Here is a 24,042-nt window from a genome sequence, read left to right on the forward strand (position 1 = left end):
ATTTGTCATCTCATAAACAGTCTGAAGTCATAAGCTGACTGCTTCTGCAGGAAGCAAATATCCAATGTGCTCACTGTTTCAAGTCCTTTCCCAGCAACAAAAGCAAGGAGTTATTCACTAGTGACACTCCTGAAAGCCAAAGGATCCACTTTTAGTCTAAGCCTAGGACAGTATGACTGAGAATGAGCCACAGCACCCATCCTTCCTGCAAGGGCTGATTGAGGACAAAGGCAGCGAGACAGATTATCAAATATCAGAAGACACTTCAATTCAAGAGTGCAGCCTTGGAGTCTGGCCTCACAGATCAGAACTGAGTGAAGATGGAGCACATCAAACAAAATGCCAGAAACGTTTCTTAATTTATTTCTGCCCCCTGGGTATTTTTATGAGGTTTTTAAGTATCAACAGTAACTATCTAAAGCAGAACAAGAACAAGACACTGGGTGACGGTAAACAACAAAAGATATGGTTAAGTGTCCCAGAATTAATGTTTTAAGAAACAGTCAAGAAAAAAGTTGCACAGGTACCTGCAGAAGGGTGCCGGGTGAATACTCATCTTCTTCAAGGACAAGTTTAGAGCCATACCAAAAGGCTAACGCATAACACAGGAAGATTACAAACCACATGTAACCACTGAATAATCCCATTATGATTCCTTTTCTAATTCCCCAGTGTTGAGCATACACTAAATTTTTATCATATCTGCAGAAAGACATAAAAACAAAACTGAATGAACTTCACAGCAAAATTTAAATGAACAAAAAACAAGAAAATGAAATTAAACTTTTCTTTCCCAATCCAACCATATTTTTTTAATCATGCAAACATTCCTCATTTACTGTGGGCACAATAAATTGAGGTCTTTGTGGGAGCTACGATTCTCTGTAACTAATATTCTTACTTATCGTGAAAGTACACAAGATCTTCAGACATGCAGCAAAGTCTGACAAAGGGGAATGACTTGAAGATAGTATTACTTATATTTTATTTTACCGATTATGAAACGGTTTCTGTGTAAGTAATGTTATTTGAAAACTAGATTTCTGCAACACACATGCGTATAATTCTCAAAACCAACAGATGGTCATTGTTTCAAAACTGCAGGACTAATTGCTGTAGTCACATTTCTACAGGAGAAAGAACACAGTGACTCTTTACAATTTGTCTGAACAAACCTCTCGACTTCTTTCTTCTCGCCACCAAAAGCAGCTACTGTTCTGATGGATGAGAGCACTTCATCAGCCACAGCCCCAGCTTTTGCATAAGCCTTTAGTTCTCGGCCTGTCAGTTTTGCCACAGCCTGTAAACCATAGGAAACTGTGATTACACCAGACCATGATGAGCAGCTCTGACCGTCACACAGGTCACCTCCCCCGTTCCTGCCACTGGGCACACTGCTCTTTGGAATGTTTATCTTCTAGTGTTAGGACTTGTATTTCTGTAGCATGCATTTTGTCTAACAATTATCCCAACAGCTCTGCTTCAAATACCTAAAAAGAGCAGCAGACATCAAACACTTTCCCTCCATTCCTCTCTCTCTCGCTATCTATATTTTAGCAGGCCATAAAATGATAATGCACGTGTCCATCATGGCAGGAGGGACAGGATAAGCAGGAAGAGAAGCACTTTAGCCAGTGTAGCAGAGCCAGCTTCAGGAAGAACAGGTAATGGTACTGATGGGGGAGAAAGAAAATACATGTAGCCCATCACTATGCTTTGTCTCTTGGGCCAGTGGCAAACAGGTTCCTGCACAGCATCTCAGAGCACACTGGATGCTGAAAGCTTACTTGGGCTCAGAAAGTGTGCACACTGAGTGTTATATGTAAAGATACTGTATTAGTTCAGGAGTTACATCTTCCCGGAAATTGTAACATCATTATTTGCTTTAGTTCTTCAAATACTATACATTATGCATCTGTTAGTAACTTTCTGAGATGACACCATGGTAAACTGATGTTAAGTAAGTCTGTTTTCATTATGATAAAAAAAAACTAAAACTTGAACTAGTAAGGTCCATAAAGAGAAAAGACTTAATTGTGGGTATGTGAAAAACATGGGGACAGAGAGAGAATTTGAAATGGGGAAAATAACAAAACATAAAAACATAAAGGGAATGAGGTCAGAAATAAAAGACAAATGAAGGAAGAATGCATTTTAGAGTTGATTTTATTCCCTGCCAGAACACTGCTCTCCCACTTCATTTTGAGTCATCATTCATATCATCTGCTTTGCAGCCAGCGTACAGCATAATGAGAGCAGGAAGAAACAAAATTTGTCACAGTCAGACTAGAAGGCTGATAGCAAAATGACAGCAAACTGTTCCTGAGGTGGAAGAAGGGAGATAGCTATTCAGGGGGCTGAAGCTGACAGAAGAGCATGAGAGTATGGAGGAGGAGGAGGAACTGCTGAGGGAGGGAAAAAAGATTATAAGGTAGAGGATCCTGTGATTCCTTTTTTCCACCTGGTTCTTCTGCACAGTCACAGGGAGGTGCAGAGTATGGTTAGAGAAGTAGAACCAGAGTGACTGGGAAAAGACACAGTAGCTGCCAGGAGTAGGGATAATTTGAGGTGAGTCTGAGCAGCTCTTTTGAACTGTTTTCAAGCTCCAAGACTGGGTCATCCCTAAAAGCTTAGGTAGAAAAACTAAGTCTCAAGTCTAATAAATGTTTAAATCCAGCATGGAGTAATAGACAGATGCTGCAGGCCAGTTCTAATCCCAGCAACCCCAATATCCCTGCACATGACCCACAGAAGCAATGCTAACATTCCCATCTTAGATGCTGGATATTAGATTCTGAGAATGGGAACAAGTGAAGTGGGAGTGAAGCTCCTGAGCACACACACATCACAAAAATCATAGAATTGCTCAGTTCTGCTGTGACTCTCTCAACTATAAAAGGTTGTAACGACCTCCTTCCCCTTCACTCTATAGCATGACCTTCCCTGTTCAATATACCCGTCTTAGTTTCATCTGGGATGTAATTTTTTCCTCAGAGTGTCTGGTATGATGCTATGTTTTGGTTCTAGGAGAAAAACAATACACCAATGTTTATAACTGCTGCTAAACAGTGCTGTACAGAACCACGGCCATTCTCAGCAAAGGGCTCAAGGAGCTGAGAGGGAACAGAATTAGGACAGCTGACTCAGACTGGCCAAAGAGATATTCTATACCATGTGACATCAAGTGGAAGGTGCTTTGAAGGGAGCAGGAATTCATCTCGCTCTCTTCCACTGCTCAGAAGGTGAGCTGGGCATCAGTCAGGTGGTGGTGAGCAATTGCTTGTGCATCACTCATTATTTACATTCACATACATATTTATAACTACTATCCTTTTACTTTTATCTATCTTAGTAAATAGTTTAACCTCAACCCATGAGCTTTTTTTTTTGTTTTGTTTTATTCCTGATTCTCTGCTCCATCTCACTGTGAAGTGGGAGATTGAGCAAACTGAGTGATGCTTAGCCACCTGCAGGCTTAAACCACAACTGTATCTCAGCATGAACCTCACACTATGCACTTACCAAGCCATAGACAGCTGCTCCAATCCCAATGAGGGGACTGACTGCAATGATAACCAGGGTGAGTTTCCATCCACTGATAAATCCCAGTAGGAATCCACATACAAAGGTGGTTAAGCGCTGGATGAAGATTGCTACTTGATCAGCAATAGCCTCGTTAATTTTGTTGACATCACTGTGAGAGTGGGAAAGAAAACAGAAAGGTCAGCAAGTGTATCTGCATATCTTTCCTTTGCATTGCCACATTCTGCTTTCCCTTGCAGAGGGTTTTTCCAAAGACACTCAGCTACAGTAAGAAAACCCGGAACCTTTGCAATGGCAAAAGGCATTTATTTTATACATGTATATTACAAAGAAAATGCTGTCTTTTCCCAGGAAAAGCCATCCTGCCAGTAGTCTCATTCACCACTGTGCTCCAGCTGATGCAGACAGAGCAGAGACATCACAGCTGGGTGCAGCTATTTGATAATATAACTGATATGGCATATCCCCATTGTACAGCACTAACTGGAGCCTTCCTAAGAAGGGAGGAGGAGGGCTGTAACTCTCTTCATCATTCAACCTTACACCAGGCAGTTTCTTCTCTAAATAAGAGGGAGAGTGGTAAAATAGAGGAGTATTGCTGGAAGCATTGAGAAAACATGACAGCTGTGTCACATGTGGCAGAGTGGTGCAATCTCTGCAGCTGCAGAGATCATTTGGTCTCACTTATCCATTGCCATTACAGAAAAAACATCTCAAAACAAAACAGTCATTATACTTCTGCTGCTCTTGACTATTCTCTCACCCTTGAGATCAGAAGAACTAGAAACTCTTGGAACAAAAAGGAGCAAGTGGCTCTCATGTTTAGGGTGCAGAATTGTTAGCAACAGTCCTCTAAAGGAAACATGAGAGTGCTGAATTCAAGAACACGTTTACATTTTTTCTTAAGAATGTTTTTTTGCATTCAGGAAGCTTTTATTAGGCCCAAGGCAGTGTTATTCTGTCAGTTAACTGGGTGATATTTATTCAAGAAATACGTTTTTAGTCATCCTCCTCACAGCCAATTATGTTTTGTATTTCTTCTTCATAAAAAGAATACCACAGAAAGTCAGTTACTACTTGTCAGTAAAGATGAAAACATTCCCTTCAACCACGGAAAATCTTTTGCATATGTTCCTATTATTATGCAGGCATGACAGAGCACAGGGAGCCACCTAGAGTCAGCATATTCATCTCGCAGCTTCTTCAAGTCTGTAAACAGGAACCACTAAGCAGAGAAGCCAGCCTTAAACTCAGCTTTTCTCAGAGCTAAACTTTACCCAGAAGTTTTCTCCATCTACCCTGGGTCCCTTTCTAAAGGTAAGTGCTTGTAACCGCTGCTTTTAGCAGAAGATTAAGCCAACCTTGCTCTTCTCTTTCAAAAGCCAAGAGCAAAGTCTGCATGCAATTTTCCATTCCATTAAGTGAGAGGGTTCAAACCCTTAACTCAAGCCTCAGGGGAATACCCTGCTGGCAGCTTAAACGGAGTCTCTGAAAGGGCAGGGCACAGGAAAAGACAAAGTGGCAGGAGAAGGGAGCAAAAATAAAAAAAAATATATCATCGACAGAACAGTTACAAAGGGAAAATAATTGTAGCATAACAATTACAGCACCTGCAATGCCTGGGAGACTATTAGCCTAATCCCTGCTCTATTTTGTACTAAAAAGTGTTTGTCAGATGCCTACTTATTGATACTTATTTAGTGTCAGCAAGTGCAAAAATGCTCTATGTAGTGTATCTTTTCTAGATTACTTACTCAGAAATTCTTGTGTTCAGTTCTCCTACAGACGTGCAGTCAAACCAGCCTATATCCATTCTCATAACATTCCTGAAATAAGCTTTCCTGATTTTCTGTATCTGACGAGCTGCAGCCATAACCCAAAAGCAGATCTAGGAAGAGCACAGTGCAGTTCATAAAGGTCAGTGAAAAGTCTTTCTAGTCTCTACAAATAGGAAAAAACAATTTGGCTAAAATGAAAGGGGGGGGGGGGGTGGAGAAGCAATTTGGCTATCAATAAACTCAGCATTCAGGTAAAATATACTCTAGCTACACACACACAGACACTGAGCTATTTTATGTTCTTGATCTTTAAATAATCCAACATTTCTTAAAGCCTCTGGATGAAGCATTTATCTTAGTTTTGACAGAACATGAGACCAGTTACTCTGTGCTGTTACATAAATGTCATAGGAAAACAGTTGTCCATCTGCAGCTGTAATTACGAGAGGTATGGCAGCCATCCTACCACAGCAAAGCTCTCAGCTTTTAGGAAAGAGAATGACAGGCGCTTCTCATGATTATAAAAAGCTTCAAAAACTGTGGATTCGTGCAGATCCTGCAGAAATTGTCCAAGCTTGTAGCTTATCTCAGTCATACAGTTGGAGTCATTACTACAGAACATGCTGAGTGTGATTCTACTCCAACACCCATTTTACACTATTACTCTGTACTATCTCCCTTACGGAAAAAAGCAGCTCAGGTCAGCCTGCTGGGAAACTGCATTCTCTTTAGCTGTTTGTGGGCGAGCATGTGGCTTCCATAGTAACCACATTCAAGCAAATATTTCTTTCGGTGTGAAAGGAGCAGCACACATTCATCTCACTGGGTTAAATGCATCTATGTACAAAGGTTTGAACAAATCCTAGGCTGCAGATAATCAGAGCAAAAATATTTCATCCAATAGGATCAGAACTGGGTTTGTCTGCTCTGCTTGAATATGATGTTGACTAAGCAGTTAAAGGGGATACAGTTACAACGAACAATTATTTAGTAATTTACAACATAAAATCAAAATAGGAAGCACAATACTAACTTGAAAGTATCCTAACAGAAGTACAGCACAGCCAATTCCTCCATAGTAGCCTGCAAAAGTGGTCATTTCTTTTTCAATGTCAAGCACTCTGGAGAAAAAAAAAAAAAAAAAGAGAGAGAGATTAAAAAAGAATTAACAATATAGTTATTAGTTTCTCACATATTTCTAATCTGGCCTGTCTATAAACTTACAGTCAAGCCAGTTGTCAAGTCAGTTTGTTTTGCTAACAGAACCCAGTTTCCTGGTACTGAGGTTGTTGCTAGCAGGTGCTGGTTTGCATCATCTTCCTGTAGCATAAGGATGGGAAGCTGGCAGGTACCAGGAAACCTTGCACCCTTCAACAGCCCTATAGTGTGAAAGGGCCAGTTGAGAAGCCCCACTGATCTGTGTGCTTGGGCAGCAGCACAGGTAAGAAGGTGTTTCAGGCAGCACGAGTCAAGCAACTTTTCATTATATGTTAAATTAGCTTATTTTGTACCATTACACCAATGAATAACACTCAAATTTAAGCAGTGTTCTACAGAGAAAAGTGAGGGCTGTTGAAGCATATTCAAATACTATTTTCTTTCTTATCTCAAATGATATCTCTTTTAGCAGAAATAGTCATATCAAATTACTCCTAATATCAGTAAAGTGCACTGAATTGCTGTGTGAATTACACTTACACAACTTTGAGACAAACATTTTGGTTGGTTATTGAATATTCTTTTAGTTATTTTTTTACATATTCTGCAGAGAGCAACTTTATTCTTTAGGCACAGAATTTGGTACGTTCCCATTTTAAGCCAAAAGAGAAATGTACCTACTTGACTTGATCTCCAGCAAAATATAATCAAGTGAATAACTCAAGTGCTTAACATAAATACCTAGTACCATTTTAGATGTTTTTATGTATCCTTCATTATGTAGTTTCTGCTTCAGAGGAGCAGAGTTCTGTAGCAAATCCTGTGTTATATTTCCTAGTCCCTTCTCAGGGTCTGGCTTGGACAGCCTGAATCAAATAATTTGGCTCCAGTCACCTACATTTAGGAAAGCAGATCCCTTCCCATCTGCTCTGAATTTCAGAGATCAAGTAAGTTTAAGTTCTAATTACATACCTAATCTACTATTACTCAAAGATTAGAAAACTTCTGGAATGATTTACTGAAAACCAAGTCCTAAGAACAGTTACAGGTTCAAATTTGTCTTTGACAGATACATGAATGATTCATCTGGAATGCCTTTATTATAATTAACAGAAAGAAACAGGCACTCTGAAAGGACAGTTCATCAGACCTGCCTTGGGCATCTCACGTAAGCCAATTTGAACTGCATTCTAGAAGTGCAAATTTCCCTTCAATAACTGAAGTTTAGTTGACTTGCTCAGATGTCAGGCGGCACCTATAGGATTGGCACCTTAGTGCTAACCAAAATGTCCAGAAGTCATTATTACCTATTGGGTCATCAAAGAAATCAGTGATTTCAGAGGCACACAGACATACATTATCATCACTATCACTATCAAAGAATATCCTTGCTGACATCAATAGCCCAAAGATCAAGACCCAAGACAGACTTCTCTCCCTTCAGCTTTGAAACAAGGCTCCGTAGCAAGAACCACACATCTTTTACCTATGTAAACTTTAAAGGCTGAGGCAGGACTTCTGTAAGAATTTGATCTAGACATCTAGACATACCACAATAACAAAGTTAAAAGAAACAAGCATTTCTTCTACTTACCCACATCTTATTGTGGAGTTCTTTTCATTCTGATGAACCGTACCATTAATCCACACAATGGTGTTATTTATGCATGTTTTATTTGGATTTTTAAGCTCTTGCATTTCAATGTCATACTCAATGAATGTGTCTGCCATTGCACCAAACACAAGCAACATGCCTGGCTGGGCTGCTCCATGAAGAATAGCACAGAAGCTCCCAACAACCATCATTAAAATTTCCATAGGTGAAGAAAATCGAAACTAAAGAGACAGGAAAAAAATATGGTCTCATGCTGCTTATACTGATAAATCATTAATCAGGTGGATCAGATTCAAAAACATTCTTCTTAAGTGTCATCATTTCTTCAATATAGGAAGAAGAGAAACATCTCTCTCCAGTCTAATTGAATTGTACCTGTAATTACAGTCTCATAAATTACGATGAACTCCCTTTAAGTATTTGACAGCAGAATCTGATCATGTGAACGAATGTATTATCATGTAATGTTAATAAGGTATTATCACTCCACAGTATAATAATTCCAGACACCATCTTAAGAACAGTAATTATAATCCACATATATATAGTCACCTCTGCAGATTTCCTGTGAGAAAGGATAGAGGGAGGAGGAAGGAATGAAAAAGCCTAAGGGCATTTTGCAGAGCCTCCGAACAGAGCTATCCAATGTCTCAAAACTGGGTGCTGTGGTAGCAGCATCCAGCTCATTATCTCAGAACAAATTCTCATAGTTAATAACCTAAACTGCATTGGTTGAGGTAGGTAACTGTGCACTGACTTTTTGTCTAGGAGAAATATATAGAAACATGACTCAGCATGCAGTAAAAAAAAGGAATTGAGCTAATTGTTATTGCCTTACACGGGCCAAATGCACATACACACACAGCTGGTTATTCAGCTAAGTTCAACTAGTCCAGTTTTAGGCAGGATCATTCTAGTTTGGACACATTACAGACTACTTGTATAAACAGCACGTGAGAAAAAGAACTAATAGAACCTCTTTGCTGTGTGCTGATGGGCTGCTTGTCTCTCTGCTACGTTCATTTCAAAACTGTGACACACTCTGGCACTCCAGGACAGATCGAGCATTCTACCTATGGCTACACACACCACACAGCATTGTGCATTTCCAGGTTTTCTATAGTAAACTGCAGGTTCTAGATAACATGTTTAACAGACAATTATTACACGGATAGTGGTAATTAATACTCAGCTGACAACGTGAAAAAAATAGTTCTATTAAATTCCTAATGAATTTAATAGAAGAATTTCATGCCAAGTAGGATAATTTCTTACAAGTTTGGCTTATTCACAGTTATTCTCCATAGCACCATATACATTACTATCATTTATTCTTCAGAACCATACAGATATTTATATCCATTGCTTTCATTACCAGCTGAAAGAAGCCAACGCGAACAACTTTCTCTTTCTTTTTGGATGACCTTCAAGAACAGAAAACATACAATTACAAAATTGCATCTAGTAGAGATTCTGTTCTATATGGAAAGATAGTACACCGAATTGAACTTACTTTTCCTTTTTCTTCTTAACAGAAGGTTCTTCATATGCATAGAAATTTCTGGCAAAGAAAGGATAAGTTTTCACATTAATTCCCTTATTCTCTTGGTTACTTCTCTGAAGTTACATTTCATTTGAGACAATTTGACCAGAAGTTTTAAAGAGACAAGCTGTTTCTTTCAGTTTTCTTTGGAACCAGTGATTTTATGGTAATTCCAAAGTTTAGTTAGGAAGTAGAACAGAGGTTAGGTTAAAATTCCCCATTTACACCTCAGATCATAGTTGAAGATCAAGCTCTCTAAGTTCAAGATCAAGCTCTGTAAGTCATTTACTGCCCAGAAGTTTACAGTTTGTTTATATCTTAGTATCTTAATTATGTCAGAAATTTGTTCACATTTCTCATGTAAAAGTTAAGCCTGAAGAGAGAGAAAGCAAACAAGATTGATTCAAATTCCTTAAAAACTCATTTCTCAAAGTAAAAGCACTGTCAAAAATATTTGAAGAAGAAAGTTCATATTTCACTGCCATTACTCTGAATTTGAAACAGCTGCTAGAACTGTTTTGGTCTGCCTTTGTCAGTTGTATCAAATAAGGCAGTTTACCTCCTAGAGAATAGCATCTCATTAAATACTCTATATTCTATACATGTGTCGATTTGATCACATTAACTTTGTTGAGTATTCCTAGAAATATTGATTGTTACACATGTATATGACTTACTCTGATTTCTTGAAGCTGTTACCTGTTAGGGAACATAAATGCACATTCCGGTTAATAATTATCATTCAGGTATATGATCTTCTGTAGGTATATGAAAAACAAATCCTAGAACCCCATGGGACCCCACTGCTCCGAAGTTATAAAGCATCTTATTCCCTCTAATAAATCCAATCAGGGTCAAGAATTGACACAGGTCTAAAAGTGCCCTGGCAAGTTAGTATCAATTTATGCCTGTTTTCTATCAAATAAATAGTCTCAAGTATTCAGTTCCCAAGATGACAGAGTGCATTTTGTTAGATACGTTATTCACTCAGAAATAAGTGGTCTGTGTTTGGGATTGAAGGAACACCTAATTACAACTCCTTTTAGGGGTTAATAACCTTATTTGACTTTAGCAAACAATAGTTTTATTCTGCTCTGTTTGTTATATAAGAATAGCCTATGAATCCCAGACATCTTCATAGGAGGATTCATACTTGTAAAATTATTTTTAGAAAGCATTATTTGGTGTTAGAAAAGAACTGCTTGTGAGGGAAAAAGAAACTGCTGTTCTCATTTTGTTGGAGTCTGGCAGCTGCTGACAGCTGTAATGGTTTGAAACCATTCCTAAAGGATTATAGAATAAGAAAAGGCTTAAGGAAGTTTCCTCTGCAGGTTGGTAATGCCAATGCGCACACACACACACAGAGAGAGAGAAAAAGAGAGAGAGAGAGAACAACAAACTGGCTGGGAAGAATTTTAAAGAGAAAACAAAAAAAAATCTGTTGAAAGAGAAACTAACTTAGAGAGCAAAATAAGTGTGTTTTAAAGGTGAAGAAACATTAAACTATAAGCATGAAGAGGGAAACAAGAGTGTAGTAGTGATATTCAAGATAGCAAGGAGCTATGATACAGCAGAAATGCAGGAAGAAAATTTGGAAGTACAATTTGGAAGTTCAATTTAAATACATTATCTATACCTAAACTGAAGAAACATATACATAATAGTTCACTGTTACAATTGCAAAATAAGAAAAATAGAATGAAGTACGATTTTTATAGCAAGAAAAAAACATGTAGGGACAATTAAATAATGTTTTCACCCTAAGGAAAAAAGCAGTAGTAATGTTTGAATGCTCCAAACGTTTTGAAAGGGAACTAAAACATTTAAGAAAATTTTCAGTTTGAAATAAGCACAGAATCAAGGAAAAACTGCAGAAAGTGGCCAAGAATTTGAGGTTTTACTGCAGTTATGTGTAACATGGTTAAAAGTAAGCGTGAGGAAATCTGGTACTTAAATCAAACAAATGAAAAAGTGTGCCCAAAAGGCTGCTGAGTACAGTTGGCTATTAACTACACCTACGGTTGCAGTGTTCTACTTGGTAACACGTAAAAAAGATGGTTATTGAAACAAACCTCACTGGAGATTACAGAGCAGAAGAGATCACTCAGCAGGTTGCCAGGAGCATTTTAAAGAACCAATGTTTGCTTTTGGGAAGGTGCTCTAACAGTTCAATAAGCTGCTCACTACATTCAGCAGCAGACTGCATTTCCAAGGAAACTGAGAAACCACAGACAACACTTTATAAAACAAAAAAATCCTAGCTGTAAAAAGGAGAGGTTTGGTCCCAATAGAAAGTATTTTGTTGAAGTCCCATAAGAAGTAAAAGCAGCAACTACATTAGACTAGTTAATAGACAACGAACAACTACCCCAGTACAACAGGATAAACATAAGCTACCTGGAAAAATTTCTAAGAGGCTGGAACAGGCAAAAAGTTTTCTGTCCCCAAAGAAGAAGGACATACCCCTTCACCTGATCACTCCCCTTTCTCTTCACTTTTCTCACCTCTCAATAATACTAGAGCTCCAAGAACTGAAACTGCCTTCAGCTAGCAGCCTCAGTTAAACATGCAAAACACTGCAGGGAAGGGGAGTGGGGAAGTCTGTATGGCTTCAGCACACAAAGAGCTGCTCATTTCAGCAGGACGCAGGGCAGTGTGCTGGGGTAGCAATAGCTGGGAAAGAGATCAGACTTCCAGAAAATGCTCCCATTCATTTCTGTCACAATCATAGAGCTGTTTCTGCTGCTGTATAACACACTTTAAAATCATCTGCATAGAACAGCATGCCAGTCTTGATGAGGAAAAAGAATGCAGATTCTTGAAATGAGATGCATAGCATAGCAGCATCTCATTAGTATTCTGCCTAATAGAGGTATGGCTGCATATACAAATATTTATTGAAAGTACCTCTAAAAACCAGGGAAGACAGACCCCCTGACTTTTTGTCCATTGACTTGTACACCAAGGCACTGAGGAGGTAGTGCCTTGATACCTAAAGTTACCTAAAAACCTAAGTACACACCCTGAACATGTAGGCTGAGTAAAGATAATCCACGAGAAAGAATTGCTATCAATAGCTTTTTCAGAAATGCTTTGCAGTTAGCACTCCTATAGGTTCACAGAACAGCAGCAGTGTTTGTTTATTCCACAGTCTATTAGCTTTGTATTTTATAAGACTACTAGCTCCACTTAGACCACCCACCACCTCTTTTACGTGCTTTATAAAATCAGGTGACTGAAGAATAAACATCTTACATTTACCATCCAAGTCGAAAGCATAGTTATCTTCTCCCAGTTTCTTGATGCTACGCAGAATAACAGGGTCAGACATGACGATTAGATGCTCAAATCAGAAATCCTTAAGAGAAGGGGGTGAAGAAAAATAGCATCAGCAAATGTTAGTCTTTGGAAGTACAGTTATATTACATTAGACTCCTTCTTAACTCATTTTTGTCCTCATCCCAGGGCAATGCCACTGATTACAGTGCAGATTCTGAAAGAGTAGATGCCCTAAGGCACAGTGGAACTAGATTAAAAAACATCTCAGAGAAGTATGTCCAAACCAGCCCAAAGAGCAGCTCCTTCAAAAGGCTTCAGTACCACCCCTGCCTTAAATGAGCTGCTCCAATGGGCTTTGCAGTTTGATGCAAACAGCCCCCTTGCCATTAATGGTCATATTGAAATTAACTATTGCTTTTGTGTAGATGCCATCCATAGATTAGAGCCCAAGCTATTAATATGACGCATCCTGCCTCAGTTACAAGGGAGACCTGCGCAGCAGACCTGCTCTGCTTTGTTCCAGCCCAGCCTAACTGCTGGTGGTCACTAGGAACATGACAGGGGAAACCTTCCTCGTTTATCATCTGTTCCTAAATTTTATGTGTACATCTCTGGCACACAAACGATCAGGAAGACAGGCTGGAAAGGCCTAAAGTGTCCTTGTTAATTCTAAGCATCCATGGTACAATTCAATTATTTTTCTGTCATTTTAATGGATATTTATCAGAGACACCCAACGACCTCCAGGAGTGTTACAGTGCTTCCCTATCCTTACTGCTAAAATAAACACTTCCCAATGTCTAATTTGAATTTAATATGTCTTACTTTAAGCACATTGATTCTTATTCAACCTACTAAAGATAGGGAAAAAATAGTTCTCTTCCAATTCAGAAACAGGTTGTTATTTATTTGGAGGATAGGAATTCTCTCTTGAGATGAAAAAAGCAGTTCATTCAATTTTCCTTTGTTAGCTTTATCTCCCAACCCTATGATAATTCTCACTGGTCTTCTTCAGATTCTTTCTTGAAGCGAGGAGTGTATAACAGTACTGAGTCTTACCAACAGTGAGCAAAGGAGAAAGATTATTTCATGTTTCACAGGTTACACTCTTGTTTATACAACACCATACAACACAATATGATATCCTTTGTTTTGTTTTGTTTTACAAAAGTATCACATTGATTTGCCTTCAGTCTGTGTTCCGCAAAAACACTCAGATTTTGCAAGCAATTTGTTTCAGAGCCAGTTGCTTTCCAAACTGTATTTTCACAGTTGATTACTCCTGTCTGCTTTTATCAGCATTTAATAACATCTTACATTCTTCAGCCCATTCTTTCTGTTATTCTGTTTTTTAAGACGATTCTGAATTCTAGTCCTGTTCTTCAGCATGTGAGCAGCTTATCCTACTTTTCCATCATGCTCAAACTTAGTGAGTATATTACCCATCCTGCTCTCCATGCTTCTGTCAATACTATGGAACTATACCAGAAGCAAGACAGATCTCTGCAGAAATGCATTCAACACATTCCTTAATTCAAACATTTATTTGTTCATTGATTGCTGCTCTATGGATGTAGTTTTCTGGCCTGAAATGTATCTGATGAGCAGAATTTGTTGACTGATGTCAGTAAATTCTGATCCCCTCACACCACATGATGGCCTGCTTTATGAACTAATTTTAGTCTTTAAGGAAATGGGTAAAGCCACAATTGTAACAGCAAATATTCTGACTAGGACTACAATAGTCACTCATAAGGTAGAATTATAGGGATTTTTTAAAATTATTCATCTCCACACACAATGAAATAATTTATAATCTTAATAATTATTTTTTTGTACTCCCAAGCAGATAGTAAATGGATCAAACAAGGCTGTGTTATTTCCTTAAAGTCTCAAGTATGTGTGCATTCCCAAGTTCACTGTCTGCTGTTTTATATGACAGAAAACACACAAAACCTGCTTCCAACTAGAAAGGAAAGCTTCACACACATATTACTAATGTTTCACATGAGAACAGATCTACATTTCACTCCAGCTCTACTTGTGTTGGGCACATGAGAAAGGATTTAACAAGGAATTAATTTCCAGATGAGATCATTAAGTTAATATTGAAATAAACACTGCTTCCCATAAAGAGTGAGCATATACTGCTGTCAGCTTAATGTCACTTGAGCTTTCACTGAAGAAGAGAGTGACAATTTTCCCCAAGTGGAAAAAATAATATATTAATTCAGTCTTCCAGTAAAAACAGAAAACTTGTTCTACTTTCTCCTCCCTGCCTTCTGCTGTACCTGATCAGTTGAAGCAGTCTGAGACAGATCTCTGTAGAATTCAGTAGTTTGACTTCCCTGGAAGACCGCAGCTTGGCCAATCACTGAGGTGACACCAATATTATGAACAGCAAAAGGCAATTTATTGAGGCTGACACACACTTATATATTCTATGCCTTTCGTGTACGCCCCCAAGGTGAATTAGAATATTAAAATATTAGAATATTAAAACAACATTCCTTTGGGTGTGGATGTTTATATGGGGGCCACTCACACCTTGAAAAATTATGATGCTTATGTCTCCATTAAGAGTGATTTAGATAACAGAAATCTGAGAAAACAGAAGATTACATCATCTCACCTACCCCAGAGTGATAAATAAGAACTACCAACATTTCAGAAACTGCACTGAAGTGAAACTGCATTTTACTACTGCCAGCAAAGTTATGACTGGTGGAGATTTTATAAACAATTATATTTAAGGAACTTGAAAATCCAGATTTTAAAAAGATATCATTTAAAAACATAAGCAAATGAATGCTACAGAATAAAACAATATTCAGACCTTCTGCAAAACCACTTGAAATCTTTTTCAAATCAGATCTTCATGCAGAATAGATCCTCATTTGGCATTACAGTCTCTCCCTTTTTGTTCAAACCCTGGTTGATCAGACATTAATGACAGCATATATGCACAGAGACACATTATTTCCAAATATAACTTGAGTGATCTGTCCTTCAGATAGTCCCACTCAAAAGCCACTAACTGTGCAGACTAAATTTGGCATTCAACTTGGATTATTTTGAAGGAAAATTAGAGAATCCCTTTGGTTCAGGTTTTCTCTGTAATCTATGACACACTAAATGTGACAGACACATTACTCACCCGTGGCTGTGAAAAAACACGTAGAGCAAATTGCAAGAATCCCGTTCAATCAGTGAAGCGCCCAACCACTTCCCATCGTGTTTTCATTATTCTAACCCATCTTCAAATTGAGCACTGGCTATTTGCACCTGGGTCAGTAACCTTGTGGTCACACTGGTTACAGTTCATTGACATTTAATGGAGGGTTTAAATTTGACTAATGTAATCTCACAACTTCAAGTCAGACCTCTTGGAAAGCAATTATACATGAAGAGACCAGACTATTCTCTTACAAAAAATAAAAAAATAAAAATTATTCACAGAAAACATATGCAAGGAGACTATTATAGCATTATTTTATGCTATGCCATAGTATAGAATACTGTATTAGCTATGTGGTTTCTAATGCAGTTCCATGGCTATGAAATTTGTACCCTTCCTCCTTTAAAAGATGAATATTTTACAGTAAAGAAAACACTCAGCAATAGTGAATTCTCATTGGAGATAGTCTCCTGGTAGATTTTCCAATAAGGGACTTTGGTGATGGTGATGACAATGCTGTGGGCCCAGACAATGAAATCTGCAGGATTTAGATATCAAAGACAGTTAAGTTGTCCTTTGAAACCAGTTCTCATTAGAGATATCTTTGTCTGATACAATAAGATGGAAAGGTAACACCTTAATCTTCAGTGACTGTTGGCTTCCCCTCAGACCTGTGCTCTCAAACTTTCCACTACAGACCCCCATGCAGGAACTGCCTCAGGATCTATCATAGCTCACCTGAACTCTGTTTTTCTAGTTTAGAATCAGTCCCACGCACATAGCAACAGCATTATCAAACCTGGTGCCACCTCCTACTTTCATAACACAAACAATGTTATGCTAATGTGTGCAGCATAACTTGGTAAATAACGCTATCTGAGATAACACCACAGAGCTAATTATATCATCCACCACATACTACAATCATAGGGAAAAATAATTCCTTGTAGTGCAGCGTATACAAGTGGATAGCATGGAAGCCACTGCAGGCTGAGGTTTCAGATGATCAGTTTGTTTCAGTGTTTTGTGATGAGGTTTGTATGCAAATAAAGCAGTCTGGGCCAGTCTGCTAGACAGGAAGCATGGAACAAATAGCTTTTTATGCTTCATTAATTTATTTGGTAGGCATTCACAACCAAAATAATTTTTGTAGCCAGCATACAGTGCTCCCAGGGCTAAGAAGCCAAACACCAGATGACTTTCTATGAGTATAATCCCCTCCTAAACTGTGTCACATACACTGACAGCACTTCAGATAGTGAGCAGATAGTGAGAAGTACAAAGCAGACCTCAATCTCACAGTACACTTCTGCTTCTGCAATGTGCTTTATTTTCCCTTCCTCTGATCCTTTAAAAACAAAGCAAACCAATTTATTGTCATCCTTATTTCTCCGGGTGCTTGAAGGCTTCTTTTTGTTGTTGTTGTTTTTTGCTTTTTTTTCCCCTCACCTAAATAACATTAAGTTGAAGGGAACTCTCAATCCTTTTGGTATCCTGATTTTTAACTAATGGACATTTTAGATAAAATATGCAGTTCTTACACAGTTTGCAGACTGAAGCATTAGGCAGAAAGCTTTGACATCTGTTACTGGAGTGTCCATTGTTACATATTGTTTATCAAATTCATCTGAAAAGAATCTGTCAGTAGTGAAGACATTTAGAAGGCACAACCAATAAAGTCAGGCCAGAAGAGAACAGCCTTCTCTCAGACTGATCAGAACAAAGCCTAGAGTACATAGGAAGCTGCAGGTTTCCTAAATCTGGTCAGATTGGCAGGTACCCACGTTCTGTGTCTTTACTCTTTTCTTAGCACACAGCAATTACATAAACACAACACATCCTTCACTTTGTGCAAAGCAGAATGAATTTTACAAGGAGCTTACCACCTTTTCCAAAGAAGATCTTTAACACAAGTATTCTACACACAAACCTGCCTTCTGCACCTAGGACAAAAGCAAGACTTCCTCTTTCAATGGGTTTTATCATTTTTGCTGTGAGCAAAAAGCTCTTTCATGGTAAGAAATCACTTCCCTGTTTTGTAAACAGATGACATTTCTTCGTAATGAAATGGAAAATTGTTGACACTTTTCTTACAGTGAAACAAGGAACGTACCTCTGGGTACAATGAGCTTATTTATGTGAGTGTGATTCTCCCATGCAATGGAAAGCATAAAGTCCAAACTGATGATTGTCTGGTGGATGCTTTCAGGTAGGAGGCAAGCACACAGAATGAAAGAAACATTTCTTCTCCCATGGTCTATGCCTGATTAGCTTCACTAAGTTAAAGTGTGTTTATTTCTTAGTCACAGAAACACAGCATCCTGAAACTGCAAAACAACATCTAGAGCTCTCTCACCCTCTCACCATCTGCTCTTGAAATATACTTGAAGCAGGACATGCATTTGCTCATCCCTTTGACCTAATCAAAATTTGGCAGCTGGTGTTTTTGCCATTTCAAACTTCTGTGCAAAAAAAAAAAAAAAAATTTAAAAAAATAGCAAAGGCAGGTTCAACCCTTCAAGAAGAGAAACAACAAAACCTGTAAATTTTATCAATTCAGTGCACTGAAAATAAAACAAAACAAAAACTCTTCACAAGGTTGCTGGTTACCTCAGCTGTTCTCATCACAAGATGGAATCTCCTGTGGCCCTGCTTGTCCTCAGCACCTCAGCTCTCCCAGATGCTTCCAGAACATTTTGGAGGCTTCTGACCATGTGCCTCCAAGAAACTGAAGGAAAAAATAATTTTTCTTTGTTAGCCTCTTGGTTTTGTGCTCCTTTGGTTTATGGCTCCTAAAACAAACAGGTTTTTTGCTTATTTTTGCAGATCTTAGCTGCAAGCTGCCCCCACTGCGGCCACAGTTTCCCACCTCAGGGCTCAGCTGGGGCGCATGGGCTTGCAGCAGGACGGAGGCCATGCAGGCAGGGCTGGCAGCCGCTGCAGGAGCTGCAAAAGGAAAGAAAGGGATGAAAACTGGTCCCTCTGCTGGGTCTTGTCCTAACAAAGCAACAGTGAAACACCACACAGGGAGAGCAGCTGCCTAATTACCCCACCACACTTTCTGCTAGACTGATGCTGCAAAGGAAGTTAAGCAACAAAACCCAGCAACTGTGCACAGCAGCTTTTGCAATGCCGTGGGTCACTTCCAGCCTACACATGGAGCTGCGGGGCACCAGCATACCTGTTGGTTTAAGCAAGCACCACGAGCCACAGTGCTTGCAAGTGAAAATAGCATGATACTGTATTCAACTTCATTTAGGGAGTTCTTCCCAAACATGTTTTGCAGGGCTGATGCTGTCACACTGCCTGCACTGCTGCATCCCCCTTCTTGTGCTGAGGGACCGCATACACACACACTCCCTCAGCATTCTGGTGGGAATTCACTCATAGAGTGGCAAAGTGGCAGGACTTGCTGCCCTCTCCTTCTTGAGAGTCTGGCACTGTTGGCAGAGGATTTTGGTAAAATAAAGTAAATCATTTTTCCTGCCTAACCTTGCTGAAGTATCCATAGTAAAGGATGGTTCTAGGTTCAGCTGATCTTGATTTACCTTTTGTTACCAGTTGTCCCAGTCTTTCTCTTTCTGTGAACTGTCACTAAATGCAAACATTCCTGTAGGTTTCTATGCAAATGTTTCATTTTTACTACTCTTCTCTATGTGGTGTTTCTCCCGGACATGTTTGATAGGAGCTGACTGACCTGACAGTACCTAACATACACCACACTGCGTAACTCTCTTACAACATATCTCAAGTTCTCATTTTTGCTCACGGATTTTTAGCTGTATTTCTAGCACAAGACTCAACTTCTCTATGTTTGCCCACTTCTCTGAACAGCTGCAGTTATCCAACTCAATGAAAAGAAAAAACAACCAATTATATCTTAAAAAATATCAGCTTTTCTTTTTCATTTCAGAAGAGTGAGTCCAGAAGACTGCAGTAAAAATGATATTCTATATACTGCTCTTTCTCAGCATCAGCTCTCTGTGGTGGTACTGGAAGACAAGAGATGGGGGGAAGGTTGCAAACCTCACTGGCAAATACATATTCATCACTGGATGTGACACAGGATTTGGAAATATGGCAGCAAAGATTTTTGATAAAAAGGGATTCCGTGTTCTTGCCAGCTGCCTGACTGAAAAAGGAGCTAAGGAGCTACGAGCTGCAACTTCCAATCAGCTTCAGACTGTGCTGCTGGATGTGAGAGATTCAAACAGCATTAAGAAAGCAGCAGCGTGGATCAAAGCTGAAGTCCAGTCAGAAGGTAAGTGCCAGGCCACCTGCCTTTAACAAAAATTCTTTAGATAAAATAAATTCAATAGAGTTTTCCCCCAAATAGTTTGATATGCTCACTGATAATTAACAATCGATAAGTGTGGATGGTTGTCTTCCAGACATAGTTGTAAGATCTCAAGAGAGGAATTTTTCACACATTTAGTGGCAGCTGAACAATTGTGAACATTTCCTCAAGAAATCAAGCATACTGACACGCTGTAAGAAGAGGAATCCAGTTGCAGGAGCCTTCACTGGGCCTGCTTGCACTAGCATGCATCTCTGGGCTAAGGCACTTCTCATGCTGTGTTACTAGGGAACAAATCAAATAAATTCTGCTTAACAAACTTAACAAATGCTTATTTAAAAACTGAATCCATTCAACACATGACTTGCAAGAACTCAAAAGCAAAAAGCATATGTTCTACTGAACTTTAGGGAATAAATGTAACTATTTTGAAATATTGCTAAAAAATAGAAAAATCCCATGTCTTTGACCCAATAAGTTGTGCAAGACAACTTGCTGCTCCTGTTACTGATGCTAATCCATTTCAGTTGGACTAGTCCTGCAGTAAAGTCTACAAATGTGCAGGATTATATGTGCTGGATTCTGTTAACTTTGAGCCTTAAATCTGCTCTGTTATGATATGCCATGGTACATAATCCTACATTCCATTTTCCATGTGACCTTTCCTCTCTCTGTAAAATAACTTATAACGTGTCTGAATTGCTTTTAATCAAAACTGTGCCAAGTTTCCAGCCAAAATAGTTTTTTGTTTTTTGCCCACAAAAAACAATTATTAGTCAGAATAGATTCATCATCATTTTGGTCCATTACTGCTCCTGTCAGGTCACATATAGTTCGATGAATCTACCTCATTAGGTGAGAAACTGCTTCCTAATGTGCTTCTTTTTTTCCTTGCAGGTCTCTGGGGACTTGTTAATAATGCTGGAATTATGGGGCCAACTGCTCCTACAGACTGGTTGGATATTGAGCATTTCAGAGAGCCAATTGAAGTTAATTTAATTGGGCTCATAAATGTGACAATAAATATGCTTCCCTTGATAAAACAAGCAAAGGGAAGAATAGTAAATGTATCCAGTATTGGAGGTCGAATAGCTTTCTGTGGAGGAGGCTACTGCCCTTCAAAGTTTGGGGTAGAAGGATTTAATGACAGCTTAAGGTATAACACTCACTGTGAGGAAAGGCCACTCTTTATTTTCTAAGGTTAATAGATGACTGAAAACCTGCACTTGCAGAATAGAAGCTGATTTACATGTCTGACACTTGATATAAAACTGAAAAATATTATACAGTTTGGAATAAGCCTTCTTGAAAGCGTCTTTTTTTCAGCATAGATTATGTCACTTTCAAAATCTAAGATAAAACTCCTGTTAGGCACATAAGGAGCCCTAAAGTAACACTGTGATGTAGTTGGTATTTTTGTATATTTGTATGTAACCTACCTCATAATTTAGTTACTCACAGGGGCCTTATTGGATAGGAGATTCCATGTGAGGGAATTGAGATGTCTCTGCAGGATGAACCTAATCTCCTATTTATAAGTCTACCTGGAATTTGCTAGCAGCAGCACATACAATAAAAAACAAAAAAACAATGCACATACATTGAGCTATTGCATGATATTAACTTCTATCTAAGTTTTGTTCTCTTATTTATACTGATCATTAGAGAGACCTAGAGAATACAGCAGACCAGATCTGGGGACTGCCATTACTTCTTCGTGTCAAATTGGAAACAATCTGTGCCTAAATATATGTGGCTACTTTAGATAGCAGGAGGTATTCCAGACACACACACAGCTGACAGTTACAAGATGTGCCCAGAAGAATCTGTACCAGTCTGGAGAATCAGACAGAGGTCAAAGGGAGTTCATTAGACATGTAACATGGCTCTGAATACTTACATTGAAGCAGCCAGAGGGCCTTACAGGTAAGTCTGATAAATTACGAGCTACTGGAAGGGGAACTAGCATCTGAAATACAATGTGCCAGTCACTGTCCATGCATCTGAATCAGGTAGGACAGTTCATCCCTCTCTCACCTGGGGATAACAGGCTGGAAGTTCACATCTGTGCTTTCCACACAGTATTTCTATGCTGGTATGCCATGTAAAGACAGAAATAAAAGTACAGAAAAAGATACCATTGCATCAATAAGAATTTCTAATGCAATTGTTGGGCTGTCTTTGCAGGAGAGACATGAAAGCTTTTGGAGTTAAAGTTTCCTGCATTCAACCTGGGCTGTTCAAAACACCACTAACTGATCTAACGAAGATTCTGAAAGAGAAGGAGGTTATTTGGAATCAGCTTCCCCACGGCACTAAAAAGCAATATGGAGAGGAGTATTTTCAGAAAGGTGAGGTAATTTCCAGGCATTTTTATCATAAGAAGCAACACATTTCTTGCTGACAAAGCCTTCAAATTAACCTTTATACCTTCTAATCACTGTGACTTCTTGAAAAGACTGCACATTAACAGTTACTCTTCAAATATATCTGCATCACAATATGGCTATTCACACAAAAACCTGTGCAGTGGGATCTCAGTTAAAGATTAATTATTTGTGTTGGCATGTAGCTTTTGAGCAAACTCCAAGGCAGAAAAGCATTCATCTAATGATGTAACTAATGTGCTCGCAGTGTTTTTCTGTCACTAGTATTTAGTAATCAAATAGGGGTAACTTCTCTTTGCATCTACTATCCCCAGCAGTAGTGATGCCATGCTGAAATTGTCTAACAAACAGCTCCTGAAGCCTGCTGACACCTTCTTGAACAGGAGCTGCTTGTCTTTGATCTTTGGGCTTTTTGTCCCTCAAGTTTCTTTCTTACATTTGTATTTCACAGCTTTCTGCAAAGCAATTACCTTACTACAAGAGACTCACAACCATAGCATTTCTTTTTTAGGCTTATTCTGAGATACTACCATTGCTAATTAATTGGGGAATACAGACACAATTTTGCCATTGCTGTTTCACAGTGAAGAGTAACTAGGCTGCTCTTGGGGTAAACTGTATCACAGGGTCATTATGGATGGGGTAGTGAGCCTTCAGAAATTACTATGAATTCTTCTAAATCAAGGAACAAGAAATACAAACTCCTTAGTGAAATTTCACAAATCAGTGTGGGATAGAGTTAAAAGTCACTTTTCCTGGATGTCACTGAATGATATTTTGTTTGAGTTTTACAGATGTGGCAAAGAAAGAAAAGCTCTCCAAGGCCTGTCTTAACACAGACATTTCACTCGTTGTTGAGTGCATGGAGCATGCCCTAACAAGCGTCCATCCATGGGCCCATTATGTAGTTGGCCAGGATGCTAAGTGGTTCTGGACTCCTCTTTCAAGAATGCCAACAGATGTGCAAGACTTCTTACTTCTGAGAAACAGAGAAAAGCCTGCGGTTTCCCATAGAAAGTAAATCTTTGACAATATATTCCCCATTGCATACAGGGCTGATTCCACAAGATCTGTCCTTTATATTAACATGGTACAAACCATACCTGAAATGTATCCTCACATCCTATAATTGTAATAAGTACAGCTATTTCTCCAAAATTTGCTACAAAACAAATAAATAAGAAACATCCTTGCTTCTTCCATTATTATTATTTTTTAATACATTTTTTAAGAATAGTATGCTAAATCCTAAGAATTTCTAATG

General features: G+C 38.7%; 2 protein-coding genes across 15 annotated transcripts in view; one reads left to right on the top strand and one right to left on the bottom strand.

Moving 5' to 3' along the window:
- Positions 1-24,042, bottom strand: part of ABCB11 (ATP binding cassette subfamily B member 11) — a 48,309-nt gene that overhangs the window by 17,884 nt on the left and 6,383 nt on the right. For 2 of the 8 annotated variants that reach the window (XM_085552426.1, XM_015868571.3), the window contains exons 2-12: positions 18,705-18,822; positions 12,893-12,995; positions 10,315-10,336; positions 9,608-9,655; positions 9,470-9,518; positions 8,074-8,315; positions 6,355-6,442; positions 5,298-5,431; positions 3,523-3,694; positions 1,176-1,300; positions 528-702 (exon numbers count right to left, since the gene is read on the bottom strand). In XM_085552426.1, the coding sequence (XP_085408552.1) occupies positions 528-702; positions 1,176-1,300; positions 3,523-3,694; positions 5,298-5,431; positions 6,355-6,442; positions 8,074-8,315; positions 9,470-9,518; positions 9,608-9,655; positions 10,315-10,336; positions 12,893-12,968 (1,131 nt within the window). In that variant the 5' untranslated portion in view covers positions 12,969-12,995; positions 18,705-18,822. Of the gene's footprint in view, positions 1-527; positions 703-1,175; positions 1,301-3,522; positions 3,695-5,297; positions 5,432-6,354; positions 6,443-8,073; positions 8,316-9,469; positions 9,519-9,607; positions 9,656-10,314; positions 10,337-12,892; positions 12,996-15,207; positions 15,226-16,073; positions 16,205-18,704; positions 18,823-24,042 lie in introns of those variants that run through there. The other 6 variants (XM_015868575.3, XM_015868569.3, XM_015868574.3 and 3 more) reach the window with 4 other exon arrangements.
- DHRS9 (dehydrogenase/reductase 9) lies at positions 4,738-23,970 on the top strand. 7 transcript variants are annotated; one of them, XM_085552441.1, is made up of 7 exons: positions 4,738-4,860; positions 5,318-5,460; positions 7,549-7,647; positions 20,008-20,355; positions 21,289-21,547; positions 22,579-22,742; positions 23,573-23,970. In XM_085552441.1, the coding sequence occupies exons 4-7, from the start codon at positions 20,037-20,039 to the stop codon at positions 23,797-23,799; spliced, it is 969 nt and encodes a 322-aa protein (XP_085408567.1). In that variant the 5' UTR covers positions 4,738-4,860; positions 5,318-5,460; positions 7,549-7,647; positions 20,008-20,036; the 3' UTR covers positions 23,800-23,970. The 7 variants fall into 7 exon arrangements, with proteins under 7 accessions (XP_085408567.1, XP_015724080.2, XP_015724079.2 ...); XM_015868594.3 differs by lacking the exon at positions 7,549-7,647; XM_015868593.3 differs by lacking the exons at positions 5,318-5,460; positions 7,549-7,647.

This window comes from Coturnix japonica, chromosome 7, assembly GCF_054131305.1.
Source record: "Coturnix japonica strain WE chromosome 7, WE-NBRP24, whole genome shotgun sequence".
NCBI lineage: Eukaryota > Metazoa > Chordata > Aves > Galliformes > Phasianidae > Coturnix > Coturnix japonica.